At 36.6% G+C, this 14555-nt stretch overlaps 1 protein-coding gene across 2 annotated transcripts in view; it reads left to right on the top strand.

Moving 5' to 3' along the window:
• The window catches only part of CNTNAP4 (contactin associated protein family member 4), a 226896-nt gene that overhangs the window by 175771 nt on the left and 36570 nt on the right, over positions 1-14555 (top strand). For both annotated transcript variants that reach the window (XM_033129161.1, XM_033129162.1), the window contains one exon: positions 2541-2668. In XM_033129161.1, the coding sequence (XP_032985052.1) occupies positions 2541-2668 (128 nt within the window). The remainder of the gene's footprint in view (positions 1-2540; positions 2669-14555) is intronic.

Consider the following 14555-nt stretch of genomic DNA (forward strand, 5'->3'; position numbering starts at 1 on the left):
CCACAGAAATTACAGAAGGTCCATGTCTTTACAACAAAGATTATGTCTCAGAACTGAGTATGATTGAAAAATAAGAGCAAAACAGGCATAGGCCCACCCTAATGAAGTGTAAAACCAAGCGTCCACAATTTACTGTGATAAAGTTCTGATTTAACTGCCTGTGGGGGGGCGGGGAGGGGTGGTTAAAAAAACAAAAATTAGGTCTTCAGAGAACAATAACAGAATCCAGAGTCTCTGTAGTATCCCCCATAATGTCCAGAACATGGCAACAATTATTGCAACAATTGTTTACTCAAAAAAAGAGTAAACTTTGATCCAAAGTCAAGATAATAAGAGCAATGATTAGACACAGACCCAAGGACACTGATGTTTGATTAGCAGGCAAAAACATTAAAGCAACTATTATAAACATGCCCAAAGACTTAGATAAAAATAATCACAAGTGAGCAGAGCGTAAGCTAAGCAGATAAATGAGAATTATATTCAAGAAGCAAATGTAAGTTTTAGAACAGGAAAGTACATCTGAAGTGAAAAAGTCCCTGGATGGACTTGAACTCCTACAGGAGAAAGTAGAAGAAATCTTCAATGAACCTGAAGACAGCTCAGTAGAAGTTACTGAATCTGAAGAACACAGGAACAACAACAACAAAAAGATAGAAAAAAAATTAACAAAACCTTTGTGACTTTGAGAAAAAACAGCAACAATTTAACAGGCAAGAAATTGGAGTCCCTGAAAGATAGGAAATAAAATGAGGTAAAAATATATTTGATGAAACAGTGACTGAAAAATTTTCAATTGTTTAATAAAACTCCCACAATGGATGTTCCACGTGGCCTATTATTCTCGCCGTTGTGTAATTTCCTCCCCTTGAGGGTCCCCTGGACCTTATGACTTGCTTCTAATGACTAGAATATGGTAAAGTGATGAGACATCACTACCGAGATTAGGCTGCAACAGACTGTAACTTCTGACTTACTTGCACCTCCCTCTTAGACATTTCTAGCTTTTTTGTTCTGTTGTGAGCTGTCCTGGGGAGAGGCCCACATGGCAAGGAATTGAAAGTGGCCTTCAGTCAACAGCCAGTGAATAACTGAGGCCCTCAGTCCATCACCTGACAAAGAATAGAATACTGCCAACAACCACATGAGTGCCCTCTGCAGCAGTTCCTTCCCCAGTCAAAGCACAGAGATGACTGCAGGACTCACCAAACTTTGATGGTGGCCTCGGGAGACACCCTGAGCCAGAGGACACCATTAAACTATGCCCAGAGTTCTGACTACGGTCTGGTTCACAAAAGGGGCTGTTTTAAGTCACTAAGTTTTAGGGTAATGTGTTATGTCATGGTAGATAACTAATACAACGTCAATGTACAAGTTCCAGAAACTCAGAGAATCTCAAGCAGAATTAAAACAGAGAAAAGTTCACCTTGGCTTAGTGTTCAGATTGCTGAAAACTAATGATAAATGTTTTGAAGTAGCCATATTGAGTGGATCTAGTGGAACACACTTGTATGGGGAACAAGGATACAAGTCAAGACTGACCTGTCATCAGAAGCACAGGTCAGAAGTCCGGGAGTGACATCTTTAGTGTGTTGAAAGAAAAAGCAGTGTCAACCTAGAATTCTGTGTCAAACAAAATACATTTCAAAATGAAGGTGAAATGAAGTCTTTTTTCAAATTAAACAAATGCTGAGAGAATTTGTTGCTAATAGAGCTGCACCACAAGAAATACCAACAGATACTCTGTAGGCTAAGAGAAATAACACCAGATGAAAACTCAGATCTTCAGGAAGAAATAAAGAAACCGGAAGCTGTGAAGATGTCAGTAAATATAAATTCTTCGCTTAGCTAAAAAAATTAATTAAATTTCACTGTTGAGTTATAAAGTTTTTAACATCTGTATTTAAATATATGACAACAGTAGCACAAAGACTGGATATATACGTGTGTTTGGTGGTGGTGGGGGTGGGGGTGTTAAAGAAATTATCCTGTAGTAAGCTTCTGACATTTTACATTAAATAATGTAACGTAAAACCTAAATAGACTGTAATAAATTAAGGATTCATTTTGTAATTAATAAAGCAAATATTAAAATATAATAATCAGACATATAGCTAAAAAAGTGAGTAAAGAAAATAAAATTAAATACAAAAATATGATATAAACCAAGAGAGGGCAGGAAAGGGGGGACAGAAATACAAGAAATCATATAGGAAAAAATTAAGGAACCAATATCAAAATGGTAGATCTAAAAACACAATCTCAATCATTACACTAAATATTAATGAATTAACCATTCCACTTTAAGGTAGAAAATGGCCCAATGAATTTAAAAACCGCCAACTATATTCTGTCTGCAAGAGAAATTAAAATGTTGCCATATTTTTAAATGCCCAGATGAGCAACTTGATCTTTACTCTTTTGTGGGTGCAAATTTAGCTCAGAACATCCTGCCTTTGAAATGCAATAAAACCTATTGTTCATTGGATAATTATGCTAATCAGAGTAATTTTAAGAGTTTTGTTGTCATTATTTTGTAGGACCAATGACACTGGATTCCTTTCTTATAAAGAACATCTGCCAGTCACCAAGATAGTGATTACAGATACAGGCCGGCCACATTCAGAAGCAGCTTATAGACTGGGCCCACTGCTCTGCCGGGGAGACAGTAAGTAGTAGCAGTCCATTGTGAATATATCTGAGGAAAGTGATGTCACTTAAGAATCATGTTTGTATTATATAATAATTCATCAGGCCTATTCTGTGAAAACTCATAAGCAACGTCTGAAATAGTCTTTTAATCAGTCAACAAAAATAATACCTTTATAAAGTGCAAAGCCCTGTGATAAATATTGTGATGGCAAACCTTCTTAAGATGCAAGAGAAAGAAACTGCTAAGCATCTTGGTGATTGGTTCACAAATACATTCCAGCATTCCTAAATTTCTACATGCCATTATCCATATAGGAAAGCATCACTATACCACGTTGTTACCCATGTACGTTTGTTTCCTGTTGGTAGGCCTGGGGTGAAATGAGAACAGCAACAAAAATCAAATCTCAGTGCAATTAAACCTATTTCCACTTTTAATCTTTTTTTTTCTCAGTTTGTGTGTATGTTTGCTCTAATTCAATGGGACATGCTATTGTGTGTATTCATTGTATTAACACTGTAAACTAGAATTTTAAAATTCAAATACAGTTTCACAGAAAATACACTTTTTCAGCATGGAATGAAATGAGCATATGTATCCATTCATAAGCTCTCTGAAATCAGTTAGGTTAGAGACTGATGCATTCATTATTTAAGCTTTTAGTTATTTCCAGAACTTAAAATGGAAATAGAAGAAATATTTATTTACTTTAAAAGTATACACTAAAATACAATTTTATTCTAGGGGCTCAACAGAGGAGGAGATAATCTGACAATTCAGTGGATTTATGGAGATACATAGCAAAAGTTACTTAGTTAAAAAGCAAAGATGATACTGAGCTATAAAAATTTATATATACCTTGTAAAAAAACTGTCTGCCATTATACCTACCATCCCTAATCTTTGTGATCTCTACTTCCTGTTCCGCCAGTCGGCCTTACACAATCACATGAAGATGACATAGGATATTTACACAGAAAAATTATGTGCAATTTAATGAGGTTGTAAACTCAGGATGCTTCCAGGGGACTACAACAACTTTGTGTGACTGTAGAGAAATTGTTCTATACATCACATGTACTTTTCACTGCTGGCTCTAATCTTAACCCTTCAGGGTCCCAGGCTGGCTTCCTTCATCCCCTTTATTTCATTTGCCACAATCCCTGAGGGATTGGTCTGCTTTGACTGAGGCCACTACCAATTCTCTCCTTAGGGTTTCTTTCATGAAAACGTCCTGCCGTGAACTGAAGCACACAGCACCTTTTCCCTCAGAGCAGTGATTCGCCATCCAAGGTGACTGTGCCCCCTCAGTGCACATTTTCTAATACCTGAAGATGTTTTTGGCTGTCACAATTGTGGGGCCTTGAACGGTATCTAGAGGGAGATGTCCGGAAGGCTGCTGATTATCCTACATTGCACAGGGTAGCACTCTACAGCAAGGAATTATCTGGTGCAAATGTCAATAGTGCTGAGGTGGAGAAACTGAAGCATTAAATGTTTGTGACCGTGGGGATACAGGAGGGGAAAACAACATAAGAATACGAATTTACAAATAGTTTAAGTGTTTAGAGACCTGCTAATTAATCTCTGACTTGCTGAAAAACAGTAATTGAGAGCTTTCCTTGGCGTTTTTTGTCTCCTACATCTATTTTAGGGTTGAGGCTCATCCTCACATGAGATCGTAGGACTGTTTCTGCATGAAGGGCTCTTTTTGTATTTTCTCAGTTAAGAAGAGCAATGGCTGCAGAAAAATTTCTTTTCTCTCTATGGGAAATCTGCACCCCTGAAGGTGAAATCCCCTAGGCACACTTTTTTTTTCTTTCCAAGTGAGATAGACTGTGTAGATATGGGGCTTCTAGATATGGGGTCGTGCCCAGTGGGCCTTATACACAGAAGAAGGTTATGTGGGCATTATCTAGAAGGCGTTAAGACTGGAACATTGACTAGCATGAAGACCAGTCATAACCTAAAGGCCAGCAGAGTGACCTTAGCTGTAAGACCAAGAAAATGAGGAGGGCTTGAACTAGACAAAGGTTGGCAAGAAGCTAAGGAAGGGGCCTAACTAGAGAGGTACATTCGCTATGATTTAGGTGGGAGTTGAGGTTGAAAGGGTGTGAGGATGATCTGATTTTAATAAAACTGAGGGTACCTTTCACTGAGACAGTGAGGATGCTAAGACCCTTCATTGAGACAAGGAAGTTTTAGATTTGAACAGAAAAATGGGAAGGTGAGAATATAAAAATATATATATATATATTTCGGTTTTATCACACATACTACAGATTGTTGGAAATTTTCTATCAAGCCATGTTTTTCTATTATAGGAAAGAAGACAGAAGTCTTGAGAAAGCAGGACAAATAAACAAAAATGAGTATGAGACTGACCGGTCCCAGACATGAGCTTACACCGGTTAATTGATGTTGTTGTCTTTGTACGAGGTCCTTTTCATTTTTCACAAATGTAGGTGGTTCTGAATTCCGTGTCCCTGCTGCTTTCATTGTTTGAGGTCAGAAGCCATAGATAACATCATCAGGTGTTTTACCTAACGTACAGCAGATATGAATGATAAAGCCACCTTGAAAGCTGTGCTGCAGACACAAAACCTAGTAAATAGGATTGTCCTTCATGAATGTATTTATTTATGAATATGGAAATATAAATAATTTAATCTCTAAATATATAGGTGAAAACTAGGAGGGCTCTCTCATACACTTTCCTTTCTACTCACTCTCCCAGGAGCTGTGGGAACCTCTTCATTTTTGGAGGTACCCAACAAGGTACCTCACCTTCACCGTGCATAAAAATGACCTGGAGAACTTGCCAACTGCGGTGGCAGTATCTACAGAACTCTCCCCAAATGCTAAGGAGAAAGAGAAGAAGTCGAGTGTTGACACACAGGGTTAAATGTTTTTGAACATCCCCCAGGAAGGCATCTACAGGGACGTCCCTTACTTCTGCAGGCCCCACAGCACAAAGAAAACTCGGGGATCAATGATGGTGTCTGGTCTCATTTCCTCTTCACTTGCTTTCTTTCATCTGCAAAATCTCCCCACTCCTTTTACTGAAAATGTTCCCACTCAGATTCCGACGCTTCCTCCATGAAGCTTTCCACTGGTCTCTAGAACACTTAGCCCTCTACTTTCAAAGAATTTTGAACATATTACAAAGATATATTTCTTATACTGGCTTTTCATTATTTTTTGAGCCTCTCAAGAGCAAGTCCATTGTTCTTTTTTTATTGGGTTCCTGGTGCCTAGTACTTTACTGGTTACATGAAAAATAATCAATAAATAGCAGTTTATGAAAAAGAAGAAGAATGATCAGTCATATACAGCTCAAGAAACATAGCTCGTGAATGATCCATGAGAGACAGGAATAAGTTTTTGATTGTATAAGCAATTAAATAATATGCAAATATGTGTACTTTTAATGAGAGGAGTTTAGATGTTATCGAAAGACGTATTCTGATTTAAAAAATCACATACTACAAAGAGCACCTAGATCCAGCTGAGTCATTTCTCATCAATACACTTGGGCTTGTGGCAGTGAAAGTGTTTCAAATAAGCACACGATTTTACTTAATACTTTTTGCTTTTCACTTTTTAAATAATAGAACGCCTTTATAAAACTGAAACACTTTTCTACTTCTTGGAGAAAAAATATTTTGTGGTCTATGTTGCTTTGTGTCTTTTTCTGTTTTTTAGAAAATACTTGTGTTACTAGTACCTGATATGTAAGAAATTTCACAAATGTGAGGGAACAAAAATTCTAACACTTTCGAAAGATTTCCACTTTTTTGAGACTAGGAATCCTAATAATTCTCAAGACTACAATAATGCCTTTTCCTGACAATTTTATACACATATATATGTTTATTTGTTGTTTAATATATTAAACATTAACAATGTAATCGATATAAAATCATTATGAAATTTTAAGATATTCAGAAATGTCAAAGAAAAGAGTATAATAATCACCAAGAGGCACACAACTCAGAAATGGTGATTAATACCAGTGAGTATTATTTCAGATATTGCTAGATATCTCTAGTGCAGGGTTTTCCAATCTCAGCACTTGTGACATTTGGACTGGACAATTCCTTGTTTTGGTTGGGGGCTGTCCTGTGCATTGTAGGGCATTTGGCAGTATTCCTAGCCTCTACTCATTAGATGCTAGTAGCACCATTCTCCCAGGTGTGACAACCAAATATATCTTCTGAAGTTGCCAGATGTCCCCTGGGGTACAAAATTGCCCCAGGTTGAGAACTACTGCCCTAGACAGAAGAATAGAAAAAGATTTAGAAACATATTTACAAAACTTTATTAATTGAAATTGAGGGAGAGAGAAGAAACTGAAATGAAGCCAAAGGAATTGCTTTATGTTATTTATATATCTGATAAATATGTATGCAACCTGAATGATCCCACTAAACTTTAAAAAGGTTATGAAATTCTTCCAAGGTTATAGAGTCACTAGGTTGTATATTAACCTAATTTTTAAAATTTTAGACAGTATTGATCTAGTCTGAAAACTGGGAAAAGTAACACTCATTTGTCTTCTCATCTGTTTCCCCCCACCTCCCAATTTTTGCTAATTTTGCTATTATTTCTGTAGTTGTTTATTTTTTAATGCTAACCAATAGTCCTATCATCAAAGCTTCTCTATTCTTGAATGATTTTGATTTATTTCTCCTTGGATTGCATTGTCAAGTAATTGATATTTTCAGTGATTTCATTGAAAGACTCATTAGTGTTGCATTTTCTGAGTGGGCACATGCTTGAGAATATTTGTTGCCTCAGAACTCGAAACCAAACTTAACTGGTTTAACTTGATACTGTTTTTTGGTAACAGCTTTACTGAGATAGAATTCACATGCCCTACAATTCATCTGTTTAAAGTGTACAATCTAATCCTATTTTAGTATATTTAATCATTTTAGTATGTTACACAACATTGTGCAACCACCACCAGAATCGAATTTGGAACATTTCCATTATCCCCAAAAGAAACGTGTATCATTTAGCAGACCCTTCCCGTTTCCCTTTATCCCCACCCCAACCTTAGTCAACCACAGATCTACTTTTTATCTCCAAAGACTTGCTTTCCTGGATATTTCCTATAGAGGAAAACCCAGAATATGTGATCTTTATGATTGGCTTCATTCACTTAGCATGATAGTACCAAGGTTTACCATGTTGTAGACTGTTTCAGTACTTCCTTATTTTTTTATGACCAAATAATATTCCATGTTATGGATATACCACATTTTGTTTATCTATTAATCAATTGATAGACATTTTGATTGGTTCCATTTTTTTGGCTATTATGAATAATGCTGATATGAACATCTATGTATAAGTGTTTTTTCTGTGTGTGTATTTCATTTCTCTTGGGTATTTATCTAGGAGTGGAATTTCTGTGTCATAAGGTATCACTGTGCTTAACCTTTTTAAAAACTGGTATAATAGTTTGGGGTCATGCTTTGTGACTTTCACCGGTTTGTACATATTGTTCCATTCTGCACTGACAGATACAGTCATCCTGTTTTCCACAGCTTTTCTATATATCTTCTGGTTAACTATATTTCATTATGAAGTAGGGTTTTATATTTATTTTTCTCCAAAAGGGCTTGTATGTGCTTTATTCTCAGAGTTATTTCAAAGTTGGGAATGACTGCCTGTTGCCTTTAAACACTTAAAAAAAAAATGTCAGGCTGGATACATTTTCTCTCTCTCAGAAGTCAGTGGACAGTGTTCCTTTATCTTCTGGTTTTCAGTGTTGCTGTGGAAAGTTCTGGGTCAAACTGATTTTTCCACGTTGTAAGTGACTTGCTTTTTCTGGCTGAATAATTTAAGCAATAATTATCCCGAAAGGTCAGCAACGTAACAAGGATGCATATCAGTGTTGTGCATTGGTATTAATTTTTCCTGAATTAGGACATGATGTGCTAAAATGTATACATTCATTTTATAAGCTGTTAAAAGAGTTGCAGGCATGATCTGCATTTTTCTCTCAGCTCATTAATCTGAACAAGGTAGTGTTTTTATTTCTTTGGCATTTGAAGTTTTCAACCTACTAAATGTATTTCTTCTCAGTTAATTCATTGTGTTGAAAGTTTATGTCTAATCTAAGCATCCTCAAAATTTACGTAAGTAGAAAAGGTTGTTCTGAGTTTTTTGTTCTAAGAAATTCTTGTCATTGAAATTATTTTCTTCATTTTGTCTTGTTGTCTGCATTGACTTGTTCAGCTGTCTGAGAAATCACAACTGCCCAGAATGCATTAAATAATCAAAGGTGTATGTAGGCAGTAAATAACTTTGCAGAAGTTATATTCTTAGACTGCAAAAAGGTACCGACTAGTGATTTGTTTAATTTCTCTTCCATTTCAGAATTCTGTTACATTTGGCAGACTACATAGAAACCATTAAAAAGAGTGAAGATCAATCCCGTTTTAACAAATAACATAGAATATAATTTTGGAAGCTTTACTGTGTCTGATAAGCCACCATTATGAAATTCTCTATTTTTTAATTTTATATTTTATTTTTTCCCCTTGGGTTTCTGTATTTAATTTTCCTAAAGTTCCTCCCCCTTTTTACCCTCTCCTCCTCATCTTCTTTTCCTCTTCTTTCTTCTTTCTCTCTCTTTTCTGTCTCCCCTCTTCATACTTACTTACCAAAGAATTAAAGTGTATTTATTGAGATACAAATGATACAACAAACTGGGAGCAATTACTCTAAGTTTTCTGATCACTACTTTGACAAAAGAAATCTTATAATTTCATTTTACAAATATTTATTAAGCCCATATATTGTATTGTGTCTTGCCCACATCGAGCAAGAGAGAGAGAAGCAAACAAAATAGGCAAACAAATCTGCATTCTTGGAGCTTGAGTTCTGTTGGGGGTGGGGGAGAGCAATAAACAATAAAGAAGCAAGTAAAATATATGATAAATAGATGCTAGTAAGTGTTGTGAAGACAATATAGTTGAGGCGTGGGTAGTGGGGGATTGGAAATTTTAAATAGGATGGTCATTAAATGATCACTAAGAACATGCCATTTGAATAAAAATCTAAAGGAAATAAGGGAGCAAGGCATGTCTATATCTGTGAAAAAGTACTCTAGATAGAGAGAAAAAACACAGTAATCACACAGAGATTGGGCTGTAGCAGTATGCTCGTGGAACAGCAAAATGGTCAATGTGTTTGGAGTAAGCAAGGAGGAGAATGGTGGTCAGATCATGGAGGATTTTTCTGAAAGATTTTTATTTTTCAACCTAAATGGGATTGGAAAACACTAGAAAATTTTGAGAAGAGGAGTGGTGTGAACTAATTTATGCGTTAATAAGATTGAGCCGGGTAAGGCTGAAGCAAGGAGACCACTTATGAGACTGCATCTTACTAGCCCAGATGATAGGTTACAGTGGTTTAGGCTGTGGACACAATGGTGATAGTTGTAGTATGTGCACAGTTCAGGAGAAGCAATGAAATTTGCTGATGGTTTGATGTAGATTGCAAAAGAAAGAGTCAAAAATGACACCACGGTGTTTGGTCTAACAATTCTTTAGAGGCATAGAATTGGCATTAATTGAGATGGAGAAGCTTGCTGCTGGAGTCAAGGAGTTGCAGAGAAATACCGTATAAAGATCTAATTTTTGAACATATTAAAGTTGAGATACCATTAAACATTCAGATAGAGATATGCAGTTATTAGTTTGATAGATCCAGGCTTCATGTATATATTTGTAAGTATCAGCATAGTTAAAGCCACGAGATGGACAAGTGGGAGTTATTGTTGATGGAGAAGAGTAATGACAAGACCTTGGGGCACTCAAACATTGATAGATTGAGGAAATGAGGAGGAAGAAAGAAAGAAAACTTAGAATTATGAGAAAGGCACTAATGAGAAAGGCAAAGGAGTAATGCCAAGTATTTCTCCAAGTGAAGAAAATGTTTCAAGGAGGGGAGAACAATCAAGTATGTTAATTGTTGTTGATAGGTTAAATAAGATGAGGGCTGAATAGATAGAGGAGTAGTATCTAGAATACATAAAGAACACTCAAAAGTCAACAGTGAAAAAAAAACATTCCAATTAAAGTACGGATGTTATGAACTGAATTGTTTCCCCACCCCCCAAATTTGAATGTTGAAGCCCTACCCCACCGTGTGATTGGATTAGGCTGTAGGGTCTTTAAGGAGATGATTTAAGTTAAATGAGGTCATGAGAGTGGGGTCCTAATCTGATTAGATATGTGTCCATATAAGAAGCTCTCTCTCTCTCTTCACTGTGCACAGAGAAAAGGCCATGTGAGGACATGGTGAGAAGACAGCCATCTGGCATTTCTGTATTGCATTTTATTCACTTTTAAGAAAGGTTGTGTTTCCGAACTCATAGAGTTGTATACACTAAATATGGACAGATTGTTGCATACTTCAATAAAGTGCTTTTTAAAAAAGCAACGTTAGGGTTAGCAGATCATATGCATTTTGATCTTAAAAGTAAAATATATTGTCTTAGAAAACAATGTATTTTTCAAATACTGTTTTTTTAAACAGCTTTATTGAGATATAATTCACATACCATACAATTCAGCCACGTACAGTGAACTGTTCCGTGGTTTTTAGTATATTCACGGCATTGTATAGCCATTAACAGAATCAATTTTAGAATATTTTCATTACCCCAAACTTCTTAGCTCCTGTCATCCGTCAATTGCCCCGTCTCCCCAGTCCCAGGAAAACAATAATCTACTTTCTGTCTCTATAAGTTATTTTTCAAAGGATAATCTATTAATAACATAAAAGTTAAGCAAAACAAATATTTTTAAAAAATTACTTGTAATCTTAACAATCTACAGGCTCTTTTTACTTTATGTTTGTAATTAAATACTTAGCACATCTTCCTCTTCTATGTAAATGACTGTATAGATCCCATTATCCATTGCAATCTTTTTTAACTTTGGAAAGACAAAAGGTGGCATTCCTGAGGGAATCCTTCTGAATCTCTAGAACCCAATATTGAATTTAATTTAAAACATTAATTTGTAACTAATTTTATTAGTAGTAATTATTCATTAATTACTTAGAATAATACATCATGATTTGTTTATGTTGGGATGATAAAAGGAGGTCTTACTCTTCTGACTAGTATTCATACAGTAAGTGATTGCTTTTAGATCTGTTACTGGGGAGACTTAGGGATTTTTAAACCACCTTATCCAAGGAATGCTCTCTTCAAAAACCTGCAGCTTCCTGCTGGTGCCTGCCTGCTGGGCTCTGCTCTGCCTCTTCCTGGCCCCTCCTTTCTCTGAGGCAGCCCAGAGCCTCCTGGGTGCTTCTTAGCACAGTCTGTAAAGAGCTGAGATATCCTAACGTTATTTGATCATAGAAATATTGGCCTTTGCTTTCTTTTTTTTTTTTTGCTTTCTTTATAATCGTTTTGAATTAGCAGCAATTTCTTGTTCCAATAAAATATTCTTCCATCATTTTTTACCTATTGTGAATCTGTAAAATAAGGTTTGCTAACTAGATAAAATGGGTACTATTCTGTGTGTGAGCGTGTTTAAGCTACCAAAGGTAATAAATTGTTTTCATTACTGTAAAAGTATTCATTATAACGATAGCAGCAATTCAAAGAATTGTCCCTCTGTTTCAACGACTTGCCTGAAACCTTCTGTAGGATGTTTTATTAGGGGCCTGTCCTCCAGCCATGATATAAAAAGGAAACAAATGAAATATTATGTCATATAATAACATTATCTAATTTAGTCCTTTAAGTAATTCTGATGTTCCTCTTTCTAATCAGACCAAGTAAGATTTAATAATATTCCATAATTTAAAGTTACAGCTTTATTTTAATTTTCATAATATGACATTTCAACAGAAAGGCATTTAATTCCCTCTAAAAATAGGTCAGATAAAAACTTTTAAGAACACAAATGTGTTGTTATCCCTGATTTGATATTTTGCATTTTCTTGCATTCTTTCCTAGAGATAAAAATGTCTAAGCTTAGAAATAACTGTATAATGAAAATAAGGGCTAGGCTTGACGTACAAAGATAATACACAGTTTAATTCGGCTTTAGGAAAAACAAGCCCTCGAAGTATATTCTCAGCTGAATAAATTCAACTCTACAATTGTCCACATATGATCTGAGATTTGACTTTTGAGTCAGGCCCATAAGAAAAGCAAAACATAAAATACAGCCATGTGCCACATAACGATGGTTCAGTTAACGATGGACTATATATACGACCGTGGTCCCATAACATTATAATGGGGCTGAATTTCCTGTAAGAAATGGAAGGGTAAGTGGTTCAGGAGAATTTTATTTTATCTTTAATGGGAGCAATATGTGTGGGGCTTGGTAACAGATTCCCTCTCACTCATTCAATTTTGAGTACGCAGATTACATCCCCGTCAGCCAGCCACTGGCCTGTCCCAGCACGGGGGAGCCTGTCCCCCAGCAGTGCATACTCAGGGCGATCAGGCCCTCCCACATCTAGCCTGATGGTCTGCAGTGACTGCTGTACATTCTTTGTTGAGGACCCAAGCTCCTGTACCAGGACACAGGTCCACAGGAGCGACCTTAGCAAGTATTAAGGGCCACGGCCACTGTGGTAAAAGCTTTCTGTGCTAGTGTGGAGCCAGCCTGTCCCTGTATTTTGGAAACATTTCCAGGTTGTAATGATGTAAAGCATCGGTAAGTTTTGTTTCTTTTATCAATTCAATGCTAGAGAGAGCCTTTACTACCAGACAGGGTCAATGGAACCAAAAACGAATTTCCAAAGTCAAAGTACTGAGCCCTCAGTTCTACACCCTCTGCGTGTTAAACGCCCCCTTTTTTAATGAATACTCCAGTTTCTTAATCTGACCGTTGCTCCAAATACAACAGCCCAAACCACATTGCCATGACAGTCCCGTGTTCCTTTATCTCCCCATCTCGATTCCTCTTTCCTACTGATCCTCAGGCCCCTGCTTGTCCCCTCCTGACAGTCACCATTATGGTGAGCTAGGCCTGATCCAGCCAGTTTCTCCTTGGTATTTCCAATCAGACCAGCCCACATCCTTGTTCATGGAGCAGCACTGGCAGCTTCGATGTTCTATTTCTGACCCTGTTGGAAGGAAGCAGGGGGAGGGCTTGTGGGACAGTGTTTATAACGTCTACAGCCATGTACAGTCATGTCCCAGGGCTTCACATTCACTCACTCTCACTCACTGCCTCACCCAGAGCAACTTGCGGTCCTGCAAGCTCCATTCATGTTAAGTATCCTACACAGGTGTACTATTTTAAAAAAAATCTTCTATACTGATTTTTACTGTACCTTTTCGATGTTCAGATATGTCTAGATACATAAATACTTACCATTGTGTTACAATTGCCTCCAGTATTCAGTACAGTAACATGCTATACGGGTTTGTAGCCTAGGAGCAATGGGCTATACAACGTAGGTGTGTAGTTAGGCTACACCATCTAGGTTTGTCTAAGTAATGCTTGCACAAGGACAAAATCACCTAATGACATATTTCTCGGAACAAATCCCCATTACTAAGCAATGCATGACTATAGATATAAGCATTGCTTGTTTAGTCCAGAATTCGTAGAAAAATAAATTAAAATCTAAAGAACAAATAGAAGCTGAATCAAGTTTGTGGTTTTTAACTCCAGCTAGGTATCTGCTTTTTGCAAACATAATGAACTGTATTTTTTTTTCAATTACTGTTTTCTAGCTTCAGAGAATCAAGAGGGTAGTCCCCCCCTTATCTGCAGGGGATACGTTCAAAGACCCCTAGTAGATGCCTGAAACTGCAGATTGTACCGAACCCTATATATAATGTTTTTTCCTATACATACATACCTATGGTAAAGTTTAATTTATAAATTAGACACAGTAAGAGATT

Source organism: Rhinolophus ferrumequinum, chromosome 15 (assembly GCF_004115265.2).
Source record: "Rhinolophus ferrumequinum isolate MPI-CBG mRhiFer1 chromosome 15, mRhiFer1_v1.p, whole genome shotgun sequence".
NCBI lineage: Eukaryota > Metazoa > Chordata > Mammalia > Chiroptera > Rhinolophidae > Rhinolophus > Rhinolophus ferrumequinum.